At 45.5% G+C, this 24,497-nt stretch overlaps 1 protein-coding gene and 1 long non-coding RNA gene across 2 annotated transcripts; both read left to right on the forward strand.

Annotated features, from left to right (window-relative positions):
* The first annotated feature begins 2,663 nt into the window (after positions 1–2,663).
* Positions 2,664–11,044, forward strand: LOC132807621 (uncharacterized). The gene is made up of 3 exons (XR_009641978.1): positions 2,664–2,706; positions 6,912–6,974; positions 10,974–11,044. It is a non-coding gene; the product is annotated as an uncharacterized LOC132807621 (long non-coding RNA).
* Positions 11,045–11,323: 279 nt separating this feature from the next.
* LOC132807618 (zinc finger protein 239-like) lies at positions 11,324–12,542 on the forward strand. Its single transcript, XM_060821672.1, has one exon. The coding sequence runs from the start codon at positions 11,367–11,369 to the stop codon at positions 12,540–12,542; it is 1,176 nt and encodes a 391-aa protein (XP_060677655.1). The 5' UTR covers positions 11,324–11,366.
* The last annotated feature ends 11,955 nt before the right edge of the window (positions 12,543–24,497 follow it).

Genomic DNA, 24,497 nt, shown 5'->3' on the forward strand with positions numbered 1-24,497 from the left:
TTCCAACAGTGGCCCAGCCAATGTCCTGTACAGCCGCAACATGACCTCCCAACTCCTCTACTCAATACTCTGACCAATAAAGGAAAGCATACCAAATGCCGCCTTCACTATCCTATCTACCTGTGACTCCACTTTCAAGGAGCTATGAACCTGCACTCCAAGGTCTCTTTGTTCAGCAACACACCCTCTAGGACCTTACCATGAAGTGTATAAGCCCTACTAAGATTTGCTTTCCCAAAATGCAGCACCTCGCATTGATCTGAATTAAACTCCATCTGCCACTTAGCCCATTGGTCCATTTGGTCCAGATCCTGTTGTAATCTGAGGTAACCCTTTCGCTGTCCACTACACCTCCAATTTTGGTGTCATCTGCAAACTTATTAACTGTACCTCTTATGCTTGTATCCAAATCATTCATGTAAATGACAAAAGGTAGGGGACCCAGCATCGATCCTTGTGGCACTCCACTGGTCACAGACCTCCAGTCTGAAAAACAGCCTTCCAACACCACCTTCGATCTTTGAGCCAGTTCTGTATTCAAATGGCTAGTTCTCCCTGTATTTCATGAGAACTAAGCTTGCTAATCAGTCTCCCATGGGACCTTTGTCGAAAGCCTTACTGAAGTCCATATAGATCAGAGCTTCTGCTCTGCCATCATCAATCTTCTTTGTTACTTCTTCAAAAAATTCAATCAAGTTTGTGAAACATGACTTCCCACGCACAAAACCACGTTGACTATCCCGATTCAGTCCTTGCTTTTCCAAATACATGCACATCCTGTCCCTCAGGATTCCCTCCAACAACTTGCCCATCCGAGGTCAGGCTCACCAGTCTACAGTTCCCTGGCTTGTCTTTACCACCCTTCTTAAACAGTGGCACCACGTTGCCAACCTCCAGTCTTCCGGCACCTCACCTGTGACTATCGATGATACAAATATCTCCACAAGAGGCCCAGCAATCATTTCTCTAGCTTCCCACAGAGTTCTAGGGTACACTTGATCAGGTCCTGGGGATTTATCCACTTTTAAACGTTTCAAGACATCTTCTGTAATCTGGACATTTTGCAAAATGTCACCATCTATTTCCCTACAGTCTATATCTTCCATGTCCTTTTCCACAGAGAATACTTTCACCAAATATTCATTTAGTATCTCCCCCACTTTCTGTGGCTCCACACAAAGGCCACCTTGCTGATCTTTGAGGGGAAAGTGAGGACTGTAGATGCTGAAGATCAGAGCTGAAAATGTGTTGCTGGAAAAGCGCAGCAGGTCAAGCAGCATCCAAGGAGCAGAAGAATTGACGTTTCGGGCATAAGCCCTTCTTCAGGAATCGGGCTTATGCCCGAAACGTCGATTCCCTGCTCCTTGGATGCTGCCTGACCTGCTGATCTTTGAGGGGCCCGATTCTCTCCCTAGTTACCCTTTTGTCTTTAACATATTTGTAAAAACCATTTGGATTCTCCTTAATTCTATTTGCCAAAGCTATTTCATGTCCCCTTTTTGCCCTCCTGATATCCCTCTTAAGTATACTCCTACTTTCTTTATACTCTTCTTACGATTCACTCGATCTATCCTGTCCATACCTGACATGTGCTTCCTAATTTTTCTTAACTAGACCCTCAATTTCTTTACTCATCCAGCATTCCCTATACCCCCAGCCTTCCCTTCACCTGACAGGAATATTTATGTAAATGATGAAAAGTAGGGGACCCAGCACCCATCCTTGTAGCCTCCAGTCTGAAAAGCAACTCTCCACCACCACCCTCTGTCTTCCTACCTGTGAGCTGGTATTGTATCCAAATGGCTAGTTCTCGTTGTATTCCATAATATCTAGCCTTGCGAACTTGTCCCCGAGGGGAATCTTGTCAAACACCTTACTGAAGTCTATATTGTACCCTGGCATGTAGGCCGTCAGGCCCAGGGGACTTGTCTGCCCTCAATCCTAATAGTTTGCTGTGTACCTTTTCCCCTCAGTGTTATTGTTTAAGGTTGATCCTTTCTATCATCTCTGACTTGCCCATTCCAATAGGAATGGTACGATTGTCCTCCAGCTTGAAAACTGAGGAAAAGGATTGACTTAGCATCTCTGCCATTTCAGTGTTCCTCCTATTAACTCACGGTTTCATCTTCCAGAGGCTTGAGTAACTCTGTTCCCTTCAGCATGCCAACAGAAGCTTTTGCTATTCTTTTTTCATATTTTGCGCTACGTTTCTTTCGTAATTTACTTTATTCATTTTTTTTAATATCCCTTCGTTTATTTTTGCAAGTTTTCCAATGTTTATCTTTCGAGGTCTGGAATAACATTTCGGAAAAGACTGAATTTTTTTCAGGTGGCTGCCGAGGGGAGCAAGGAACACATTCGCCTCGCCCCCATTACCTCCGATTGGTTGGATGCCTCGTCGAACCGCGCCCACTCCACGCGGGGTGACGTCACGATTTGGTGACCCAGCCCCTTGTGAGTTGGCGCATGTGCAGTGTAGGTCATGTAGTGGGACAAAGACCGTGTTACTGAGTGTGGGAGAGGAATGGCGCCGGCGGCTTAAGGAACAAGAACAGAAACCGCTGGAAAAGCTGAGCAGCCCTGGCTGCATGTGTCAAGAGAATCCGAGAAAACGTTCCATGTCCAGTGATTCTCTTTCAGAACAGAAACAGGTTTCAGAAACATCCGGAGAGGTCGCCAGGCCTGAGCGCCCGGGGAGAGGGGACAGTGAGTACCTACTTCGACACTGTCCTGTCCCCCCCCAGTCCAGGAACTCCCCACATACGTTCAGGACACCACCCACACCCTCCACTCCAAGACTTCCGTTTCCCCAGCCCCCAGTGCCTCATCTTCACCATGGATATCCAATCCCTCTACACCTCCATCCGCCATGCCAGGGTCTCCAAGCCCTCTGTTTCTTCCTCTCCCGATGTCCCCAACAGTACCCTTCCACCAACACACTCATTCATCTGGCCAAACTGGTCCTCACCCTTAACAATTTCTCCTTTGAAACCTCCCACTTCCTCCAGACCAAAGGGGTAGCCGTGGGCACCCGTATGGGTCCCAGCAATGCCGTCTCTGTTGGCTACATAGAACAGTCCATCTTCCGTCATTAAACCGGCACCACTCCCCACCTCTTCCTCCACTACATTCATGACTGCATTGGCGCCATCTCGTGCTCCCGTGAGGAGGTTGAGCAAACTTCACCGACACATTCCACCCTGACCTTAAATTTATCTGGACCATCTGACACCTCCCTCCCCTTCCTGGACCTCTCCATCTCCATTAATAACGACCGACTTGACAATGGCATTTTATAAACCATTCGACTCCCACAGCTGCCTGGATTACACCTCTTCCCCACCCTACCTCCTGCAAAAATGCCATCCCGTGTTCCCAATTCCTTTGCCTCCGCCGTATCTGTTCCCAGGAGGACCAGTTCCACCACAGAACACACCAGATGACCGCCGCCTTCAGATACCGCAATTTCCCTTCCCACGTGGTTAAAGATGCATCTTGTCCACATCCCACACCGCCGCCCTCAGACCCCACCCCTCCAACTGTAACAAGGGCAGAACGCCTCTGGTGCTCACCTTCCACCCTACCAACCTTCGTATAAACCAAATAATCCGCTAACATTTCCACCTCCTCCAAACAGACCCCACCACCAGGGATATATTTCCCTCCCCATCCCTTTCCACCTTCTGCAAAGACCGTTCCCTCTGTGACTACCTGGTCAGGTCCATGCCCCCGACAACCCACCCTCCGATCCTGGCACCTTCTGCTGCCACTGCAGGAATTGCAAAACCTGCGCCCACACCTCCTCCCTCACCTCAGTCCAAGGCCCTAAAGGAGCCTTCCACACCCATCAAAGTTTTACCTGCACATCCACCAATATCATTTATTGTATCCATTGCTCCAGATGCGGTCTCCTGTATGCTGGGGAGACTGGATACCTCCTAGCAGAGCGCTTTAGGGAACATCTCTGGGACACCCGCACCAATCAACCACACCGCCCTGTGGCCCAACATTTCAAATCCCCCTCACACTGTGCCGAGGACATGAAGGTCCTGGGCCTTCTTCACCGCTGCTCCCTCACCAACAGATGCCTGGAGGAAGAACACCTCATCTTCCGCCTCGGAACACTTCAACCCCAGGGCATCAATGTGGATTTCAACAGTTTCCTCATTTCCCCTTCCCCCACCTTATCCCAGTTCCAAACTTCCAACTCAGCACTGTTCCCATGACTTGTCCAACCTGCCTATCTTCTTTTCCACCTATCCACTCCACCACCCCTCCCCCGATACCTATCACTTTCTTCCCACTCCCACTCACCTATTGTACTCTATGCTACTTTCTCCCCACCCCCACCCTACTCTCATTTATCTCTCCACCCTTCAGGATCTCTGCTTGTATTCCTGATTAAGGGCTTTTGCCCGAAATGTCGATTTTCCTGCTCCTCAGATGCTGCCTGAACTGCTGTGCTTTTCCAGCACTATTCTAATCTAGACTCAGGTTTCCAGCGTCTGCAGTCATTGTTTTTACCGGGAGGAGACAGTGAGACGGGGAGGATTGGAAACCGCGGGAGGAGGGAGACTGGGGACTTTATAAACTCTGGGGGGGTCCAAATCAATAGATTTCCAGTTGGGATGACGTGCTCCGAGGAATTCTTGTGTGTTTCTGGTTGGCTTATAGGATGGTGGCTTGTCATAGGATGAATGTATGGTCCCAGTCAACATGGTGTCCTCCTTTGTATGTAAAGATACGAGTGATAGTGGATCGTGTGTTTTTGTGGCTAGTTGATGTTCATATATCCTGGTGGCTAGTTTTATACCTGTTTGTCAGATGTAGTGTTTGTTCCAGTCATAGAATCCCTATGTGTGGAAATATGCCCTTCAGCACAACAACTCCATACCGACCCTGTAGAGCGTATGCCAGCCAAGCCCATTCCTCTACAATTACCCCTGACTTATGTACCACTATGGGCAATTTTAGCATGGTCAATTCACTTAGCCTGCATATCTTTGGATTGTGGGAGGAAACCGGATCACCCGGAGGAAACCAACACAGACACGGGGAGATTGTGCACACTCCACACAGATAGTAGCCCCAGGATGGGATTGAACCCGGGTCCCTGGTGCTGTGAGGCAGCAGTGCTAACCACTGAGCCACCGTGCCGCTCCCTTCTATTTCAACAGTCTTTCAACTTTAAACACATTCATCACAGTCTTCCCAGAGGATTAGACTGTTCTCTCTCATTAGAGATGGCTGGTGGTGGTTTATCTTGAGGGTCACCACACCTCAGCCGAGGGGCAAGGCCGAGAAGGAGATCCTCCCATTTCTCCAACTTGGGTGATACATAATGTGAAGCACCTTGGTATACTTTTGTTGAAATATTATCATTAGTATTAGCTGTTGCTGTTGCTGTCATTTATTGGCAAGACTCATGTCAAGTGAAACAATTTCAGCAAGAAATTGTCAGCTGGCAGAGCTCCCCCACCCAATGCCAAAAAAGTGATTGCTTTTGTTGGTGAAAGAAAATTGGCAAAGAAAAAGAAATTTAAGTGTCATGTACCTTTAGAAAGAGTGGAAGGGTTGATGTTTCAAAATAAATGAAAACAACATTTATGAAGTGGAGCAACAAACTAAATTAACAACGTAGGTTTCTTTTCACATAACTGCACTACTGCAAATGTCTGTATTATGGGAAAATGTTATGTACTAAAATATGTTCTTATTTTGTCAAGAGTCAGGTCAATAGGTTTAATTTTGTCAATAGTGATCAATAAGATCGTGATTTATACAGCATCTATGTGAGATGCACTGGTAGTTAATATTTGATGATTAAGTCTCCGCTGACCACCACAAGAACAAAGTTTTTCCCTGTCTGAACTGCTGAAGCCATCCACCAAGGGGAAAAGTTTCTTCCTATCTAGACCCTAAGTGTCTTACCTGTACAATCCAAACAGGTCCTCACCCAGCCTTCTCTGCTCTAAGGAAAATACCCTCAGCCGATCTAATCACTCACATAGCTGAAACCCACCAACATGCACCACCCTGGGTTCGTATTCCCTTCTGCACCCTTTCTAGTGCCATCACATTTTTCGAATAATGTGACAACCAGATCCACTACTCCAGCTATGGCCCAACTAATGTCTTGTACAGTTCCATCATGATCTCCTGGCTCTCATGTTCAATGCCTTAACTATTAAGGGCAAATATTTCATATGGCGCCTTAACCATTTAATCCACATGTCCTGTTGCCTTCAAGAATCTATGAACACATACCTTTCTCTGATCTTCAGTACATTCTAAGTTCTTGCGATTCGTCATGTACTCCCTTGCCTGTTGATCCTCCTGAAATGTATCATGTCAATCTTTTCAGGAATGAACTCCATCTGCCATTGTTCTGCCCATCTGACCAAGCCATCTTTATTGCCCTGTAGTCTAAAACTTTCCTCCTTGCCATATATTAGTGTGGGTTCTGAATTTCTTTTGGGCCTGATTTATTGAGGTTGCATTGTTCATTTTGTGGGCATAGTTTTAGAAGATTAGGAGGATACTTGGATCCAGTATCTGTTTATACCCAAAGAAGAAACTCAAATCAGATTTTTTTTTGATCCAATGTTTTCCCTGGTAACATTTTCACAATTACTTCAATTTCCGCAACACCATTTGCTTAACTTAAACTATGTTCAAATCAAGACATTACTGAATCGAGATCATAACTACTTGTACTTTTAAATCTGTCTCAAGCAATGCTGCAAATGAGGTAATCTTGCATTATTATTTTATAACTGCTCAAAACCTTTTCTAAAAAGTGACGGGATGAAGATTGAAGTTGACTGACTGAACTGCTTTCTTCATTTTATAATATTGCCAAAAAAAGTAAATGTTCAAACATGTGCAATCTTTTTCTTTCTCTAAAATAGGTAATAAGGTGAAAGGGAATAATGGACAAAGCACTGAAAACAACGCTGACTCTAATTCAGCAAGTATGTTCTTTTCAATAAGTTTAATTCAATATTTACATTAATTACAGTTATGTGAGTGACACAAATAACAATAAGGCTGTTACTTAAGTTTAGAAATTCAATCACACTCTGTGTAGATGGCTTAAAATCATTATATCAAAAGCTTAAAGCGCTTGCATAAAACACACAACCTCAGTTATGTTTATTATTTCCCAAAATGGGTTATCAAGTGAAAGGGCAGTATAATTGGAGATTTGATGACAGCGAGCAAAATGGTAACTCTAATTTTGCAAGTATGCAAGGTTTAAGCTTAAAATGCATGACCGGTTTATTTATCCAAGAAATACGCACCTTTACTCTCTCTAATATTAGCTCCAATTATCAATATTTGATATCAAATTAGAAGATCTGGCTTGAGAAATCTACAACGTATTGCCACACGCTTGCTATAAATACGACAGGGACACAGTAAAAGTCGTGAAAATTAAGTCCGATCTTTATGGTTACAGATCCATAAGATACAGAAGCAGAATCAGTCCATTCAACTTGTTGAATCTGCTCCACCATTCGATCATGGCCAATGTTTCTCAACCCCATTCTCCTGCCTCCTCCCTGTAACCCTTGATTTCCTTACTAATCAAGAGCCTATCTTTATCTGCTTGAAAAGCACTCAGTTACTTGCCTCATTTCAGTGGCAATGAGTTCCGCAGAGTCACCTCTTTCTGACTGAAAACAATCTTCCTTATCTCATCCCAGCATTTCTTGCCACCAAGAACTATGGGGACAGAGTCTATGTCTATATTTCTTTGTATGGTAATTTGTAAATAATATTTGTTTTTTTTTCAGGTTCATTAGCTGTGGCTTAAGTGTGTTGGTAGGTTTGTGGGCTACCATGATGCGGAGAGGTTTGAGTTGTCTAGACATTATTTAGAACATAGAACAATACAGCACAGAACAGGCCCTTCGGCCCACGATGTTGTGCCAAACATTTGTCCTATCCATGTACCTATCCAATTGCCGCTTCAAGGTCACCAATGATTCTGACCCTGCCACTCCCACAGGCAGCGCATTCCATGCCCCCACCACTCTCTGGGTAAAGAACGTACCCCTGACATTCCCCCCCCCCATACCTCCCACCCTTCACCTTAAATTTCTGTCCCCTTGTAACACTCTGTACCCGGGGGAAAGGTCTCTGACTGACTACTCTATCTTTTCCCTGATCATCTTTTAAACCTTTATCAAGTCACCCCTCATCCTTCGCCGTTCCAATGAGAAAAGGCCTAGCACTCTCAACCTATCCTCGTACGACCTATTCTCCATTCCAGGCAACAGCCTGGTAAATCTCCTCTGCACCCTCTCCAAAGCTTCCACATCTTTCCTAAAGTGAGGCGACCAGAACTGCACACAGTACTCCAAATGTGGCCTCACCAAGGTCCTGTAAAGCTGCAACATCACCTCACGACTCTCGAATTCACTTCCTCTACTAATGAACGCTAATACACCATAGGCCTTCTTACAAGCTCTATCCACCTGAGTGGCAACTTTCAAAGAGCTATGAACAAAGACCCCAGATCCCTCTGTTCCTCCACCTTACTAAGAACCCTACCGTTAACCCTGTATTCCGCATTCTTATTTGTCGTTCCAAACTGGACAACCTCACACTTGACAGATGTCTTTGATGTAAGGTAATGTGGCTGGGGTTTCTGTGCATGTGTCTGCTTGTTTGAGTTTGTTGTTGAGAAATCAGTGGACAGGGTTTATTGGGTACCTGTTCTTCTTGAATATGCTGTATAACTATGCTCTTCATAGTTCCTGGGTGGTGCAGTATGTAGTGGCTCGTTGAAATAGTGTCCTGATGCAGATTTGTTTGGGATAATTTGCTTCTGCATTAGGTACTTGGGTCTGTGTATGTTGTTTTCCTGTCGACGTTAGTCTGAAGTTCCCTATTGACTGTTCACTCTACTGACATCTAAGAATGGCACTTTGTTGTTGTTGTTCTCTTTTGTGAATTTTATGCCAGTAAGGATATTGTTCATGGTGTTGTAGGTTTCCTCTAATCGGTTTCATTTTGTGATGATAAAGGTGTCATCACTGTGGTGGACCCAAAATTTGGGTTGGAGCGTTGGGAGGGCTGTTTGTTCAAGTCTCTGCATTATTGCTTCTGCTAGGAACCTTGATATTAGTGGTCTCATGGGTGTTCTGTTGATTTATTTGTAAGGCTTATTATTGAATGTGAAGTAGGTGATAAGATACTGGTCCACAAGCTTGACAATGTTATCTTTGCTGATGAAGTTGGTGCTGTTTGGTGTTTATGTCTTTGGTGGTTTTTGTAGTGTAGTCAGTGTTTCTTTGGCCATGTTGATGTTCATGGATGTGAGTGGGGCTGTTATGTCAAAGGACAGCATTATTTCATCCTCTTCTATCCTGGTGTCTTTGGTGTTCAGGAATTCTTGGGTGGAGTGAATGGAGTGGCATGAATCTTCTACTCTCTGTTTTCGTCTTCACTGGAGGCCTTTGACTAGTCTGTGTACTGGTGTTCCAAGTGGTGAGACTGTGGGCCTGAGGGGGGCTCCTGGTTTGAACAGGAGGAGAACAACAACAACAACAAAGTGCCATTCCTAGATGTCACAGTAGAGCAAACAGTTAAGGGGAACTTCAAACTCGCGTCGACAAGAAACAATACACACGGACCAAATACGTAACTACAGAAACAATCATCCCAACACCCACAAACGAAGCTGCATCAGATTATTTCAACGAGCCACCACACATTGCAGCACAGAGGAACTGCGAAGAGCAGAAGAGAAATACGTATACGTACTCAAGAAGAATGGGTAGCAATAAACCCAGTGCGCCATTTTCTCATTGATGCTTCCAAGCTGACCCTCAAATTTGGTTTGTCCCTGCATTCTTTCCTGGTTGTCTTTTTTGTGGGTTTTGAAAACTTTCCCAATCCTCTGACTGAGGATAAGAGTTGGGAAGTTGTGTTGTGGCTGATAGGACATTGGGTAGACCACTTTTGGAATGTTGTGTGCAATTCTGGTCTCGCTCCTATCAGAATGATGTTGTGAAACTTGAAAGGGTTCAGAACACATTTAAAACGATGTTGTCAGGGTTTGAACTGAATGGGCTGGGCTGTTTTTCCTCGTGCACCAGAGGCTGAGGGGTGACTGAGAGTCATTAATAAAATCATGAGAGGCATGGATAGGGTAAATAGACAAGGACATTTCCCTGGGTGAGAGAGTCCAGAACTAGAGGATAAAGGTTTAGAGTGGAGGAGGGCAAGATTTAAAAGGGTCCTAAGGAGTAACCTTTTCATGCAGAGTGTGGTGTGTGGAAGGAATGAGCTGCCAGAGGAAGTGGTGGCTGTTGATTCAGCTATGACATTTAAAAGGCATCTGGATAGGTATATGAATAGGAAAGGTTTAGAGGGATATGGGTAAGTGCTGGCAAATGGGACTAGATTAGGCCAGGATATCTGGTTGGCCCGAAGTGGCTGTTTCTGTGCTGTAGACCTGACTCTGGCTTGCCACGAACATTTGCCATGTCCGTATGTTTAGTTTCTCTCGGGTTGTCTGTGTCAATGTCTTGATGTCTCATTCCACCCACCACATACCACCACCCACCCCAGGGACGATAACCAATTCATGTCTGTTTTTCTTTTTATCAAGAAGCTGTATTGCAGATTCAACCTGAATTTACACTTCTTTTGCTTCCCAAAATCAGACTTGCTCACTCTCAACAATATCCTGAAAGATATTAACTTTCACGTGGTGTTATCCAAAATTCGCAGATGTCAGTCCTGACGTTTTTGCTTTTTCTGTCCCTGTAAGTTCCTGAATCAGCACCTTCAGGAGAATTAATTTGAGTTGAGTGAGAATAGAGGAGGAGGAGAGAGAGTGGAATGCTTTCAATTTTGTGGAACAGCAAAAGAAAAAATGTTCTGCAGAAAGTGGAGTAGCTTGTTCTGAATTTCTACCCTGGACTGACCGTGATGACTTTTGTAATCTCTTTTTCCAGAGTATTTGAAGATCTGAAGACTGAAGTTTAAAAATCAACAGATGAAGGGCCTATGCCTGAATTGTCGATTCCCTGCTGTTTGGATGCTGCCTGACCTGCTGTGCTGTTCCAGCACCGCACTTTTCAACTCCTCTCCAGCCTCTGCAGTCCCCACTTTCACATCAATGTCTGACAGTCACTCAATCCATCGGGACCTCAACGATTTTCAACTATGATTCTGTGAGAAGGAGCAAAACATTTTGCTTCCTGTTTCAGACCATTTTCAGCATCAGCGGGACTGGATGAGAGTCTGTACTTTACAGCACACTGTGTGTAAAGCCTGAAACAGTTATACGGCCAGGAAAGAGGAATTTACTGTGGGCAGGGGCCGTACACGAGGCTGTAGCTGCGGCCATGGTTAAACCAGAGGACTCCCACACCGTGGAGAAACCGTGGAAGTGTTGCGACTGCGGGAGAGGCTTCCATGCCCCATCTGTCCTGGAGATTCATCGGCGAAGTCACACCGGGGAGAGGCCATTCTCCTGCCCCGAGTGCGGGAAAGGCTTTACCTGCTCCTCCCACCTGCTGGACCACCGCCGAGTCCACACTGGGGAGAAGCCGTTCTCCTGCCCTGAGTGTGGGAAGGGCTTCACCTACTCCTCCCACCTGCTGGCCCACCAGCGCGTCCATACTGGGGAAAGACCCTTCCCCTGCTCTGAGTGTGGGAAGGCCTTCAGCATATCCTCGGACCTGCTGAAGCACCAACGGGTCCACAGAGGGGAGAGGCCATTCAGCTGCACTGAGTGCGGGAAGGCCTTCAGTGATTCCTCTACCCTGCTGAGGCACCAGTGGGTCCACATCGGGAAAAGGCCGTTCTCGTGCCCTGAGTGCAGGAAGGGCTTCACCCGCTCTTCCGCTCTGCTGACCCATCTGCGGGTCCACACGGGTGAGAAGCCCTTTAGCTGCCCTGAGTGCAGGATGGCCTTCAGCAGGTCTTCCCACCTGCTGAGGCACCAGCGAGTTCACACTGGGGAGAGACCGTACTCCTGCCTCCAGTGCGGAAAGTGCTTTACCCAGCCCTCCAACCTGCTGACCCACCAGCGGATCCACACCCGCGAGAGACCATTCTCCTGCCCCGAGTGCGGGAAGGGTTTTGCTGTTTCCTCTAACCTCGTGGCCCACCGGCGGGTCCACACAGGGGAGAGGCCATTCAGCTGCCCCGAGTGCGGGAAGGCCTTCAGCAATTCCTCTGCCCTGCTTAGGCACCAGCGCGTTCACACCGGAGAGAAGCCGTTTTCCTGCCTAGAGTGCGGGAAGGGCTTTACCCGCTCCTCCACACTGCTGACCCACCAGCGGGTCCACACAGGGGAGAAACCATTCAGCTGCCCCGAGTGCAGGAAGGCCTTCAGCGATTCCTCTGCCCTGCTGAAGCATCAGCGAGTCCACACCGGGGAGAGGCCCTTCAGCTGCCCTGAGTGCGGGAAGAGGTTTACATTTTCCCGCAACTTGCGGAAGCACCAGCGGGGGCACCAGCGGTCACGGCAATCAGATTCCACCACTGACACTGCCGTGATTCCCCCCCAGGACTGATTCTCCTGATAGTGGGTGCAGTGGGAGAGTTGGTGCACTGTATTTGTTTTCTGTTGGACTGCAACCCCACGGTGGCTCAGAGGTGGCATGGTGACTCAGTGATTAGCACTGCTGCCTCATGGCACCAGGAACCAAGGATCAATTCCACCCTTGGGGCAACTGTCTGTGTGGAGTTTGTGGAGGGTAGGAGAATGGATGAGATAAGAAACCGCTGCCTGTCTTGAGACAAGTCTCCCGGAGAGAATTTGCTGACTGACTGATTGTCTGATCTACTGATCCTCACAGTGCCCCATTGCCCTCAGTTAACTGGAGGAGGTCCACACAGATGTACCGAAGCCCCTCTTTGGACTGTGGAAGGAAACCTGTGCAGACAGGGAAAACATGCAAACTCCACACAAAGTTACCTGAGGCTGGAATTGAACTTGGGTCCCTTATGCTGTGAGGTAGCAATGCTAAGCAGTGTGCTACCCCACAATATGTTATAAAATTTGAATAAACCTACTAAGTTGGAAATGTGTCCATGCCAAGAACTTACTGTAAATGTTTGGAAGCAAAAGTCCATTGAAATTGTCTTTGGGCCGGATCCAAAACTTACTTTGTTAATGATTGAAAATACTTTGACCTCTGGAACTGTCTCCCAGAGAGTGCATTGGAGTCAGATTCGATTACAGTATTCAGAATAGAGATGGATTATTAAACTGAAAAGGAAAGCAATTGCAGTCTTCAGTGAAGAATAGTACAAGGTACTGTATGGACGTCAGAGTATGAGTTTCCTGATTGGGGCTGTTCACTTGCTCCTGTTACCATTTCAGGTTGCTGACTTTTCGTTAGCATCCTGCACATGTTGGGATTTTTTCTCCTTTCTACTATCTATTTGAGTGACTCAGTGACAAATCTAGTTTATGAATTGTTCCTATGATATCTCATGAGAGGGTTTATGATATTCACAGTGCTATATAAATTGTCGTAGGTCACAATGGGTCCAAGTGAGGAAAAACAAACTGTTCATCTTAAATATTTGTTTATTTCCATTGTTTAAAAACAATGGAAAACACACAACTTGCTGTGTAGGAATCATCATAAATAGGAATGGGAGTAAGTAATTGACCGTTGAGATGCTCTGTCTTTCATTTATCTAAATTCTCTTTCCTGCACTTGTTTTTTCATGACTTCATCTGCTGAAGTGACTACACTCCAAAAGCTTGTGATTTCAACATAAGAACTAGGAGCAAGAGTCGGCCTTCCGGCCCTTCGAGTCTGCTTCACCACTCAATAAAATCATGACTCATCTTTTCGTGGACTATACTCCACTTACCTGCGTTTTCACCATATCCCTTAATTCTTTTATTTTTTCAAAAACGTATCGACTGCTTCTAGTGATTGCTGAAGTAATGTCCAATCCTTCCCTGGGCAAGGAATTCCATATATTAACAACCCTCCGGGTGATGAAGTTTCTTCTGGTTCAGTTTTGAACCTGCTTCCTCTAATCTTGAGGCCATGCGCTGTTATCCTAGTCTCACCTACCAGTGCAACGTTATATTTCTATTTCTTTCAGAATTTAATATATTTCTGTAAGATCTTCCAAACAACCTGCTGGACTATAACCTGGTGTCATGTGACTTATGACTAAAAAATTTGTTATCACGCATCCTCATAGCAGTGAGATTTCAGGGCTCGAAGATTGGGACACTACCAGTGCGCCATAAAATAAAACCCTCTGCAGCAAATAGGTCCTCTTCTGTTGAATGAATGGGGAGAGGTTTCTTCTCAACATAGGGTACAAATATTATACCCTCAGAGCCCATTACACTGAATTGAGTCCTCTTCGGTTGAATGAATGGATGTGGAGGTGCCATAGTTCAAATCGTTAAAAATCACATCTTGCCCCTGAATATGTGACACTACCACTATAGCCCCAGAGCCCGTTGCAGTAAATTGGGTCAGCTGCTGTTGAATGAATGAACGGGAATGAAAAGGGCGGATACACGGACCCGATTGTGACATTCCCCACCAATCCCAAAGCTTGTGGTCGGTACCGACCAATCGGAGAGAGCGATTGCAGAGGGTGGGACAACACGACACGCAAACGCGGCCGCTATTGGTCAGGTGGAGTAAGGTGCGCTCTGATTGGAGGGAGAGTGGATGACGAGGGGAGACGGAATGAAGAAGAAAAACAAAGATGGCGGCGCGAGGCTGCGGTTTCTGACGGAGGGAGGGAGGCAGACAGGCATCGTTCACCTCAGAAAATACCTTTAAAATACATTTCACATTAAAGTCGGAACTTTTCAAACAAGAGGTGACGGTTACCGGGTGAACGGGAAAACAAATTAAAACTGTCGGCGGTGGAGGAGAGAGAGCCGGCGCCCGCGGCTTCTTCGGCGGCGGCCGGAGCCCAGGAGCTCAACAACCCCCCGGAGCTGGAGGAAGGTCCGAGCTCCAAGAAGCGGGGGGTCCGGCTGGAGGCTGGATTTACTCAAGGCTTGTATCTATTAACTTATTTAAATGGTACCTACTGTATGGGGGTATGGTTTACATTAAAACCGGAGGATCATGTCAGAGTGTTTGTTTATATTGAGCAGTTGTAGTTGGTAAAATACACTCCCTGGAGGAACACCTTCTATGATGCTGCATTTCTTACCTTCTGCCCTTCCCCCATCTGTTATCTCTCATCTCAATTTTACATTTTATTTGGTCAAATTTAATATCATATTAATGAGACTTGGTATTGACTGTGTGTTATTAATTTGTTTGTTGGATTATTGTAAGAAAAAATTAATGGTGCCATGTCATTTCTGATGTCAGATGTCATTGAATGTGCAGATGTCAATTAAATCAAGAACTTGTGGTTCTAACAAAAAAAAGCAGTTCACTGATATTAATGGCATTGTCTCATTTGAGGATGATTTGAGTCTGACCAACAAACCATTTCATGTAGTCACCCAATTTAATTAAAATTTTCTTTAACTTAATTAAATAAAATAACTCTGGCAGGCTAAGATTTGTACAATTTGTTTATAAGATTTATTGATACGTCCATTGCTCTTGATGTGGTCTCTGCCACATTGGGGAGACTGGACACCAACTTGCAGAACATTTCAGGGAACAGCTCTGGCATGCCAAAACTAAATGACCCCACCGCCTTGTGGCTGAATGCTTTAACTCCCCCTCCCAATATGTCAAGAACATGCAAGTACTCTGCTGCCACCCCCTCCAAGCTCTAGCTACCTTACGCTAGTAGAAAGAACACTTAGATTAGATTACTTACAGTGTGGAAACAGGCCCTTCGGCTCAACAAGTCCACACCGACCCGCCGAAGTGCAACCCTTACCTAACACTACGGGCAATTTAGCATAGCCAATCACCTGACCCGCACATCTTTGGACTGTGGGAGGAAACCGGAGCACCCGGAGGAAACCCACACAGACACGGGGAGAACGTGTAAACTCCACACAGTCAGTCGCCTGAGTCGGGAACTGAACCCGGGTCTCAGGCACTGTGAGATAGCAGTGCTAACCACCGTGCCACCCACAATCTTGTCTTCTGCCTTGGGACCCACTAACTACATAGGATCAATGTAGATTTCACCAGTTTCCTTATTTCCCCTCCCCTCCACCTACCTCCACACCACACACTTCCCAGATCCAGAGTTGAAAAATGTGGTGCTGGAAAAATGCTTAGAGGCCATACCTCTAGGAATTCCCTGGCTGTTCTCTGGCATGGCACTCACCCACAGATTCTATCAACAAACACATTGACCTGGACCCAATATACCGGCACTGCAGCGGACAGTTGGAACTGACAACCAGAAGCGGCAGAGACAAACCACTATAAATGCCGGATGAAACATCACAGAAGCGCTTCACAGGAGGCTCCCAAGCACTGAGGATGTCACCCAGACAGGGGATGAAACGTCTGCTACACAAATTCAGCTCGACGAACAGAACCACAACAACAAGCACCCGAGCTACAAATCTTCTCTCAAACTTTGAATTGAGCATAGGAGTTGGGACATCCTGTTGCAACTGTCACACATGCCACACAACACAAGGTGTGGTCCTTCTCTGACTTACCATCCCTTTGAGTATTAGGGGGAAGACATCCCTTTAATTGTAACATTCAGGAAAGATGCCTTACTTCAACAAAAATGTGCTGTGCTTAGAGGGTGAAGCTCAGTCTTCATTCAGAGCAAGAGGGGAGCAGCAGTAGCTTTAGAAGCTCATGGTCCAACTTGTGCATTCAGACAATTCTGGGCAAAATCTGGGAGTGAAGCAATGTCTCCCCCTTTCCATTCCTTATCCTGGGAGGGAGAGAGAAGGGGGTAGCACTGCTCACTTGCAACAACGGGAGGCAGAGAGTATGAATCCAAGCAGGGAGCAGACTCTGCAAAAGTCAGTTTCAGTCGGCTTCTTCTAGAATATTGTGTGCAATTCTGGTCTCCCTCCTATAGATAGGATGTTGTGAAACTTGAAAGGATTCAGAAAAGATTCACAAGGCTGTTGCCAGGGTAAGAGGGTTTGAACCACAAGGAAAGGCTGAATAAGGTGGGGCTGTTTTCCATAGAGCATCACAGGCTGAGTGTGTGTTTTTTAAAGAGGTTTATAAAAACTTGAGGGGTGTGGATGGGGTGAATAGACAAGGTCTTTTCCCTGGGATAGGGGGAGTGCAGAACTAGAGGGCATAGGCTGAGAGCAAGAGGAGAAAAATTTAAAAGGGACCTTGCAGTCAACCTTTTTTTGCACAGGGTGATGCATGTATGGAATGAGCTGCCAGAGGAAGTGGTGGAGACATCTGGATGGGTATGTGAAAAGGAAGGGTTTAGAGGGATATGGACTAAGTGATGGTAAATGGAACTAGACTAATTTTGGATATCCGGTCGGCATGGACAAGTTCGATTGAAGGATCTGTTTCTGTGTTTTATGTCTCTGACTCTATGACTGGTGAAAAGCATTAGCATTCGTCAAAACATTTATGCAACAGAAAATTATAAGAGAGTAAAGATAAGCCTCACGTCATTGATCCATGAATCCTGGTGTAATATGGATGTATTCCCAGTAATAGAGTCAGTATGGTATGGAAGGAGTCCAAAAGACGGCTTCTTTTACAAAAAGTCACACTTAAAACATAAATCTGGGAGATCCAAGATGGCGGCGACTCAGCAAGTCTGAGTTTACAGTGCTCTTCCCAAAACCTGGGTAAAGTGAGTTACTCACCCCCACCACACTTACCAAACCACCCAAAAAAATTTTCTAACCTTAATTAGCTGCTTACTATTATATTTAAGCAGTTTGGTATTAAGTGGATAATGAGTAAACCAAAGGGATCCCGCAGCTCTCAGAAAACAAAGACCCCTCCCCCACCCTCCTCTCCTCCTCCGGCTGCAGCTGATGTAAAAACAGGCCTTGAAGAGATGATTGCCAGGCTGGAAACGACACTCGTCAATTTCATTGTAGAATCCAGACAGAGATGGAACTCATTCGAAGAAAAGCTACAAAAGCACAGCCAGGCTGTTGAGGAACTGCAGGGCCGAGTGGAGGGGGCGGAGCTAAAGGCCACGACCTCCGAGGCTGCAGCACAAACAGCTGCAGAACAGGTGCGAGCTCTGGAGCAGAGAGTCCGGGCCTTTGAAATCTACATGGATGACCTGGATAATAGAAATCGGAGAAAGAATATCCGTCTTCTGGGCCTCCCTGAACAAGAAGAGAAGGGACAGTTAGCAGTATTTCTGGAGCGATGGCTGCCCCAGCTTTTAAACCTGGGGGCTGAAACTGATCGGGTAAGGGTGGAGTGGGCCTACCGGGTCGCAGTACGCGGATCTGGCCCAAACCAGCGCCCACGCCGGTCCTGTTCCGGCTGCAGAGTTATAGGGAGAGGCAGATACTCCTGGATCCCTCCAGAAATCTTGGAAAGGATCCTAAAGCCATGATCCATGAAGGATCCAAGATTATGTTATTTCAGGACTTCTCCCCGGCTTTGGTCCGAAGGAGGAAGGCGTTTGATGAGGTGAAGAAATGTCTAAGGAACTTAAATATTCAATACATCTTACGCTACCCAGCGACGTTATGCTTTAACCACGAAGGATCCGAGTATAATTTTAGATCACCAGAAGAGGCTAAGGAACTTTTAGACTCGTTTAAATAAATCGTAAGAGACAATTTATGTTGGCTTGCCTCTTCCACACTCCGTAGGGAGAAATGGATACTTTACTCTACTTTACTTTTGCTTCTGGGAGCAGGGTTGTCTTCCCTTGCTATTTTATGTTATTATACTTAACTGTAATTTGTTGGAGTTGTAATTTTATAGTTATGTGTGTGTGTACGTGGCATTGATGCTATCAGATATACTCAGGTATGGGTGGGGAGGGGTGGGGGTGGGGCGCTCACTGTTAACTCTAGCTCAGTATTATATCTAAATCCTATTAAGGAGCGCCCGGGTCAAGGGTGGGACACTGTTTGGGAGAGGATATGGTGGACCTTTAGAAAGGAAGTAAGGCCCCCTGAGAACAAGGGGGAGGATCTCCATTCAAACATGTTTTTTTTTGTTCTTATTGTTTGGAAATAGTTTCCTTTTTATTATACTGTTATGAGTGTATTGGAGAACATTTTCTCTTGTTTGAAGGATGTAAGTGACTCAACTATACACTCTGGATAATTGTGGATTAGATTAGTAGTTAACTGAGTTTCATTGTTTTTCTTTCTTCTTTAGTATCATTCCTTTGAATTTTGATGATTATATATTTAAGATCTATTTTTATATTAATGTTTGTGCTTGAAAGTTCTGTTTGTTTTTGTAAATCTGTCAAAATATTAAATTTCTAATAAAAATATCTTTAAAAAAAACTTAAATCTGAGTCTTCTGGAAATGTAAGACAACCGTGCGTTAATATAAGACAGATAAGTCTGGGGTATATGTTACATATTTGATGGAATGTTTATGGCTCTAAAAGCCTGATTTGCAGTTGTTTCAGGGCTCATAATATTGTATATCTTCACTTTTCAAAAGTTCACTTTACACTACTTCACTTTTACAAAAGACCTACATTAATACCTGTTCTCACAAACCGAAAGAAATCCGAAGAGGATTGTCGCTTTTACAAAGAAAGGCATAATATAAATTAATTCATGGTAATTGCTTCTTCGCTTTAGGCCATTTCGGCTTATGAAAGGAACACTCTACTTTCAAATAGTGAGTGAAAGTTGTATCAATACAATACAGCACAGTCACAGGCCCTTCTCACTTGGTTTAGGCGCACACACCCCCTCAAGCCAGTGCTCATTCTTAATCCTTACTTATTTATTGCCCATGTGTGGTTTCTATTCCTCTGTTCACCTCCCCTTCATGTGTCTATCAAGATACAACTTAAACGTTGTTCAGGTGCCTGCTTCCACTGCCTCCACTGGCAGTGCGTTTCAGAAACCCATCATCCCTCTGTGTAAATTCCCCACCCCCACCACTTCTCCCCCAAACAGGCCCCCCATCACCTTGAACTTGTGCCCTCTTTTAGTTGACCTTTCCACTTTGGAGGGAAAAAGAACGCCTCTGACTATCATAGAATCCCTCCAGCATGGAAACAGACCATTCAGCCCAACAAGTCAACATCAGCCCTCTAAAGATTAACACATAGAGAGCCGTTCCCTTACCCCTATTATCTACATTTACTCCTGACTAATGCACCGAACTTACACATCCCTGAACATTGAGGCAATTTACACACAGACAATCCAACTTAACCTGCCTCTCCCTGGACACGATGGGTAATTTAGCATTGCTAATCCACCCCAACCTATACATGTTTGGATTGTAGGAGGAAGCCGGAGAACCCAGAGGAAGCCCACACAGACACGGGAGGTTGGGTGCAGGGACAATGTGCCAACTCCACACAGCTAGTTGTCTGAGACTAAAATTGAACGCAGGTCCCTGGCACAGTGAGGCGTCAGCGCGAACCACTGAGCTACCCTGCCACCCCTGTCCAGCCAATCTGTGTGTCTCATCATTTTGCCGAGGTCTCTTCTCAGCCTCTGTTTTTCCAAAGAAAACAATCCAGGTTTATGCCTCCTCTGCTCGTAACGAGAGCCCTCCAGACTAGGCAATGTCCTGGTGAACCTTGTCTGTACCTCCTGCCAGAGCACCCACATCCTTCCAGTAGCACAGTGACCAGACCTGCACACAATATTCTGAATGTGGTCAGAATAAACAGCTGTAACGGAACTCTTACACTCCAGGAAGCGTGCTGTGTATTTTCTTGACCACCGTGTCCACCTGCATTCCCACTTCCACAGATCGAAATGCCCAGATCCCTCTGTATGCCAGTGCTGCTATGTATTCAGCCATTTATCATACCAATTCTTATATTTCCTTCGTCTCTATCGAGCTTCACCTTAACTGTCTTTCTCGCTCCTTTTTTTTCCCCCTCCTCACATCAGCACACCATAAGACCATAGGAGCAGAAATTAGGCCATTCAGCCCATTGAGTCTACTTCGCCATTCAATCATGGCTGATACGTTTCTCAAACCCATTCTTCCCGTAATCCTTGATCCCCTTGATACTCAAGAACCTATCTACCTCAGTCTAAAATATACTCAGTAACTTGGCTTCTGCAGCCTTCTGTGGCGGTGAATTCCATAGATTCACCACACTCTGGCTGAAGAAGTTTCTCTCCCCTCTGTTCTAAAGGGTCTTCCCTTGATGCGAAAGCTGAGCCCTCAGGTTCTAGTCTCTCCGACCAATGGAAACATCTTCCCAACATCCACACCGTTCATTATTCTGTAGGTTTCAATTAGATCCCCTCTCATCCTTCTGAACTCCATGAAGTATAAACCTAGAGTCCTCTAATGTTCTTCATATCTTAAATTTTTCATTCCTGGACAATTCTTGTGAACCTCCTCTGAACATGTTCCAGGACAAGTACATCCTTCCTGAGATATGGGGCCCAAATCTACATTCAGTACTACAATTGTGGCCTGACCAGAGCCTTACAGAGCCTCAGAAGTACATCCCTGCTTTTATATTCCAGTCTGATCAAAATAAATGCCTTCATTGCATTTGCCTTCCTAACGACTGACTCAACCTGCAAGTTTACCTTGAGAGAATCCTGGAGTAGAACTCCGTAGTCTCTTTGCACATCAGATTTCTGAATTTTCTCCCCATAATCCTTCTGTTCCAGAGTAGCAGCAGAGATTTTCAGACATCTCGATTGTTTTCAGGGATACCAAAAGATCTTGGGAATTGCCAGTATCTCAGGAGGAGGCAGAGGGGAATGTGGTGTGGTCCTTTAAACTGCAGAACTTTCCAAACTCCCTGAGTCAGCAGGAACTTTTTCTGTACCAAGAAACAAAAGGGCCACTGAGAAACTGCTACATCAGAAGACCTCAGAGGCAGAAATTAGGCCATTCAGATCATTGAGTCTGCTCCACCATTCAATCATTCTTACGTATCAAGAGTTACATGGGAGGATTGGGTTGAGAAACATATCAGCCATGATTAAATAGTGGAGCAGACTCAATGGGCTGAATGACCTAATTTCTGCTAGTCAACCATCCCTGGGAAGAAGGACGCAAAACAACAAGATGTTTCCTGGGACAGATGAGCTAAGTGTTTAATAACCTCATGACAAAAGGACAATTAAGTTTGTCTGTGGAAGGAAGGCCCTGACGTAAAAGGGTTTTTTGGAGGAAAGGCTGTATCAAACAAACCACTAAACCTCGAGGATAAGAAGGTAAGCTACAGACCGTAGATCTCCAGAAGTTTGGGGAGGTGGTGTTAGAATCGAAAGAAGCATCACACCACAGATTTGAAAGTGAAGAATCTCCACCACAATTCAACTCCAGAATGATGCAGCAGTAGTACATGGAAGAAGAATGCTGCATTGAATCTCTGGACACTTCCAGAGTCATAAATTGTTGGTGGAAACTCAGTTAAATTCTGCCATCAATTGGGTGATAGCCAAGTTGTGAGTGAGGTTGAACTTGGTTACTTGAGGAGTTTTATTTTTGGTTGCTACATACAGTAAAGTGTAAATCATTATTTCAGCAGTCAATTGTCTGCCGTTTCTGAGTTAAGAGCCAAATTAAGGTGATTCACCCACAACCACAGTGAGAGGCTGGGATTCATGTTGACTCCATTGCATTCAGCAGTACATCACGTCAATACCCTTATAAAGCGAAGGCTGACAGCACCACCTTTCTCAAACAGAAACACCCAGAGGAGCGTGTCACCCAACAATCTGTAAAATTAGCATGAAAAGTGGTGTAACCTGCTCTAGTGATAAGAATAAATACCCAACACTTTAAAATCAACAATCAGCAATTTATTTATCCAACTCTCATGATGAACAAAACTATTAACAAACTCGATACAGGCCAGGAGCAGATGGGTGGCACTAATTTAGCTGGGAATCATGGGCTAGTTGGTCTGACGGGTCTGTTTCCAGGCTGCATGACTCCAGAGCACTGAATGAATGGGGATCCATCCCAAAGATGATAAAGGTTTCAAGCACCACCTTAGGCAAATGTGTGGACTCCTTCCAGATAACTGAGGGCAGAGGGACACTGTGAGGTTCAGTAGATCAGTCAGCCAGACAGTTCTCTCCAGGAGACTTGTCTCTCAAGAAAGGAAGTGGTTTTGTGTCCCATCAGCCAGATTATCCTGTTTGGATTAGGTCCTATATTTCCAACAAAATAGGTAGACAGGGCAGTTATTAAACTTGGAAGAGTGCTGAAGACATATACAAGGATGTTACCAGGACTCAAGGGTCTGTGTAAAAGGGAGAGGTTGGACAAGCTAAGTTATTTTTATTTAGAGCATTAAAGACTGAGAGAGAGGCCCTGAGAGAAGTGAAGAGATCGAGAGAGGGTGAATGCACTCACAACTTTTACCCCAGCGTTGGGGAAGTGAGGGCTAGAGGGAATCAGTTTAAGATTAGAGGAAAAAGAATAAAAGTGCATGTGAGGGGCAACTTTTGTTTTTACGCAGACGGTGGTACACATATGGAACGACATGCCTGCGGAAGTGGTTGAGGTGGGTACATTAACAATATTTAAAAGGCATTTGGACAAATACGTGGATTGGAAAGGTATGGAAGGAAATGGGCCAAGTGCAGGGAAATGGGCTTAGTGTTGATGGACAGTTTGGTCAGCATGGACCATGTTGGGCAGAAGGGCCTGTCTCCTGCCGGAGGACTCTATGATTCGCGTCTCTTTGCCAGTCCGACAGTTTTGAGTTTCCAAATGAACATCTCACTAAATCAGGCCGAATAAAATCCAATCTCATTTGTCAACTCTGATGCAGAGGTGCTGGTGTTGAATTGGGATGGACAAGGTCAGAAGTCACACGGCACCTGATGAAGGAGCAGCACTCCTGAAAGAGCAATGCTCCTAAAGCTTGTGATTTCAAATAAACTTGTTGCACTGTAACATGGTGTTGTGTGACTTCCGACTTCTTCACCTCTGGGTTTGTCTCAAACTTGATGGGATACTTTGTCCAACTCGGCATATTTTATCAGTATCGCTTGGAGGAATTCTTTTTTTTAAGATTAGATTCCCTACATTATGGAAACAGGTCCTTTGGCCCAACAAGTCCACACTGGCCCTCTGCAGAGTAACCCAGCCAGACCCATTCCCCTATCCCTATTCCTCTACCATTTACCCCAACTAATGCACTACACCTACACATCTCTGAACACGATGGGACAATTTAGATGGGCCAATCCATCCTAACCTGCACACCTTTAGACCAGGGGAAGGAAACCAGAGAACTCAGAGGTAACCCATACAGATGTGAGGGGGGTATCGTGAAAGCTATACACAAACTGTCAACCTGAGGATGGAATTGAACCCAGGTCGACATCATGAGGCAGTGGTACTAACCACTGAGTCACCATGCCATCCCTGAGCCACGTAGGTGGGCTTGGTGAGTGGGTGGGGGGGGGGGGGAAGAGGGTGAGTCCAGCACAAACCAAC

Source organism: Hemiscyllium ocellatum (assembly GCF_020745735.1).
Source record: "Hemiscyllium ocellatum isolate sHemOce1 chromosome 27 unlocalized genomic scaffold, sHemOce1.pat.X.cur. SUPER_27_unloc_19, whole genome shotgun sequence".
NCBI lineage: Eukaryota > Metazoa > Chordata > Chondrichthyes > Orectolobiformes > Hemiscylliidae > Hemiscyllium > Hemiscyllium ocellatum.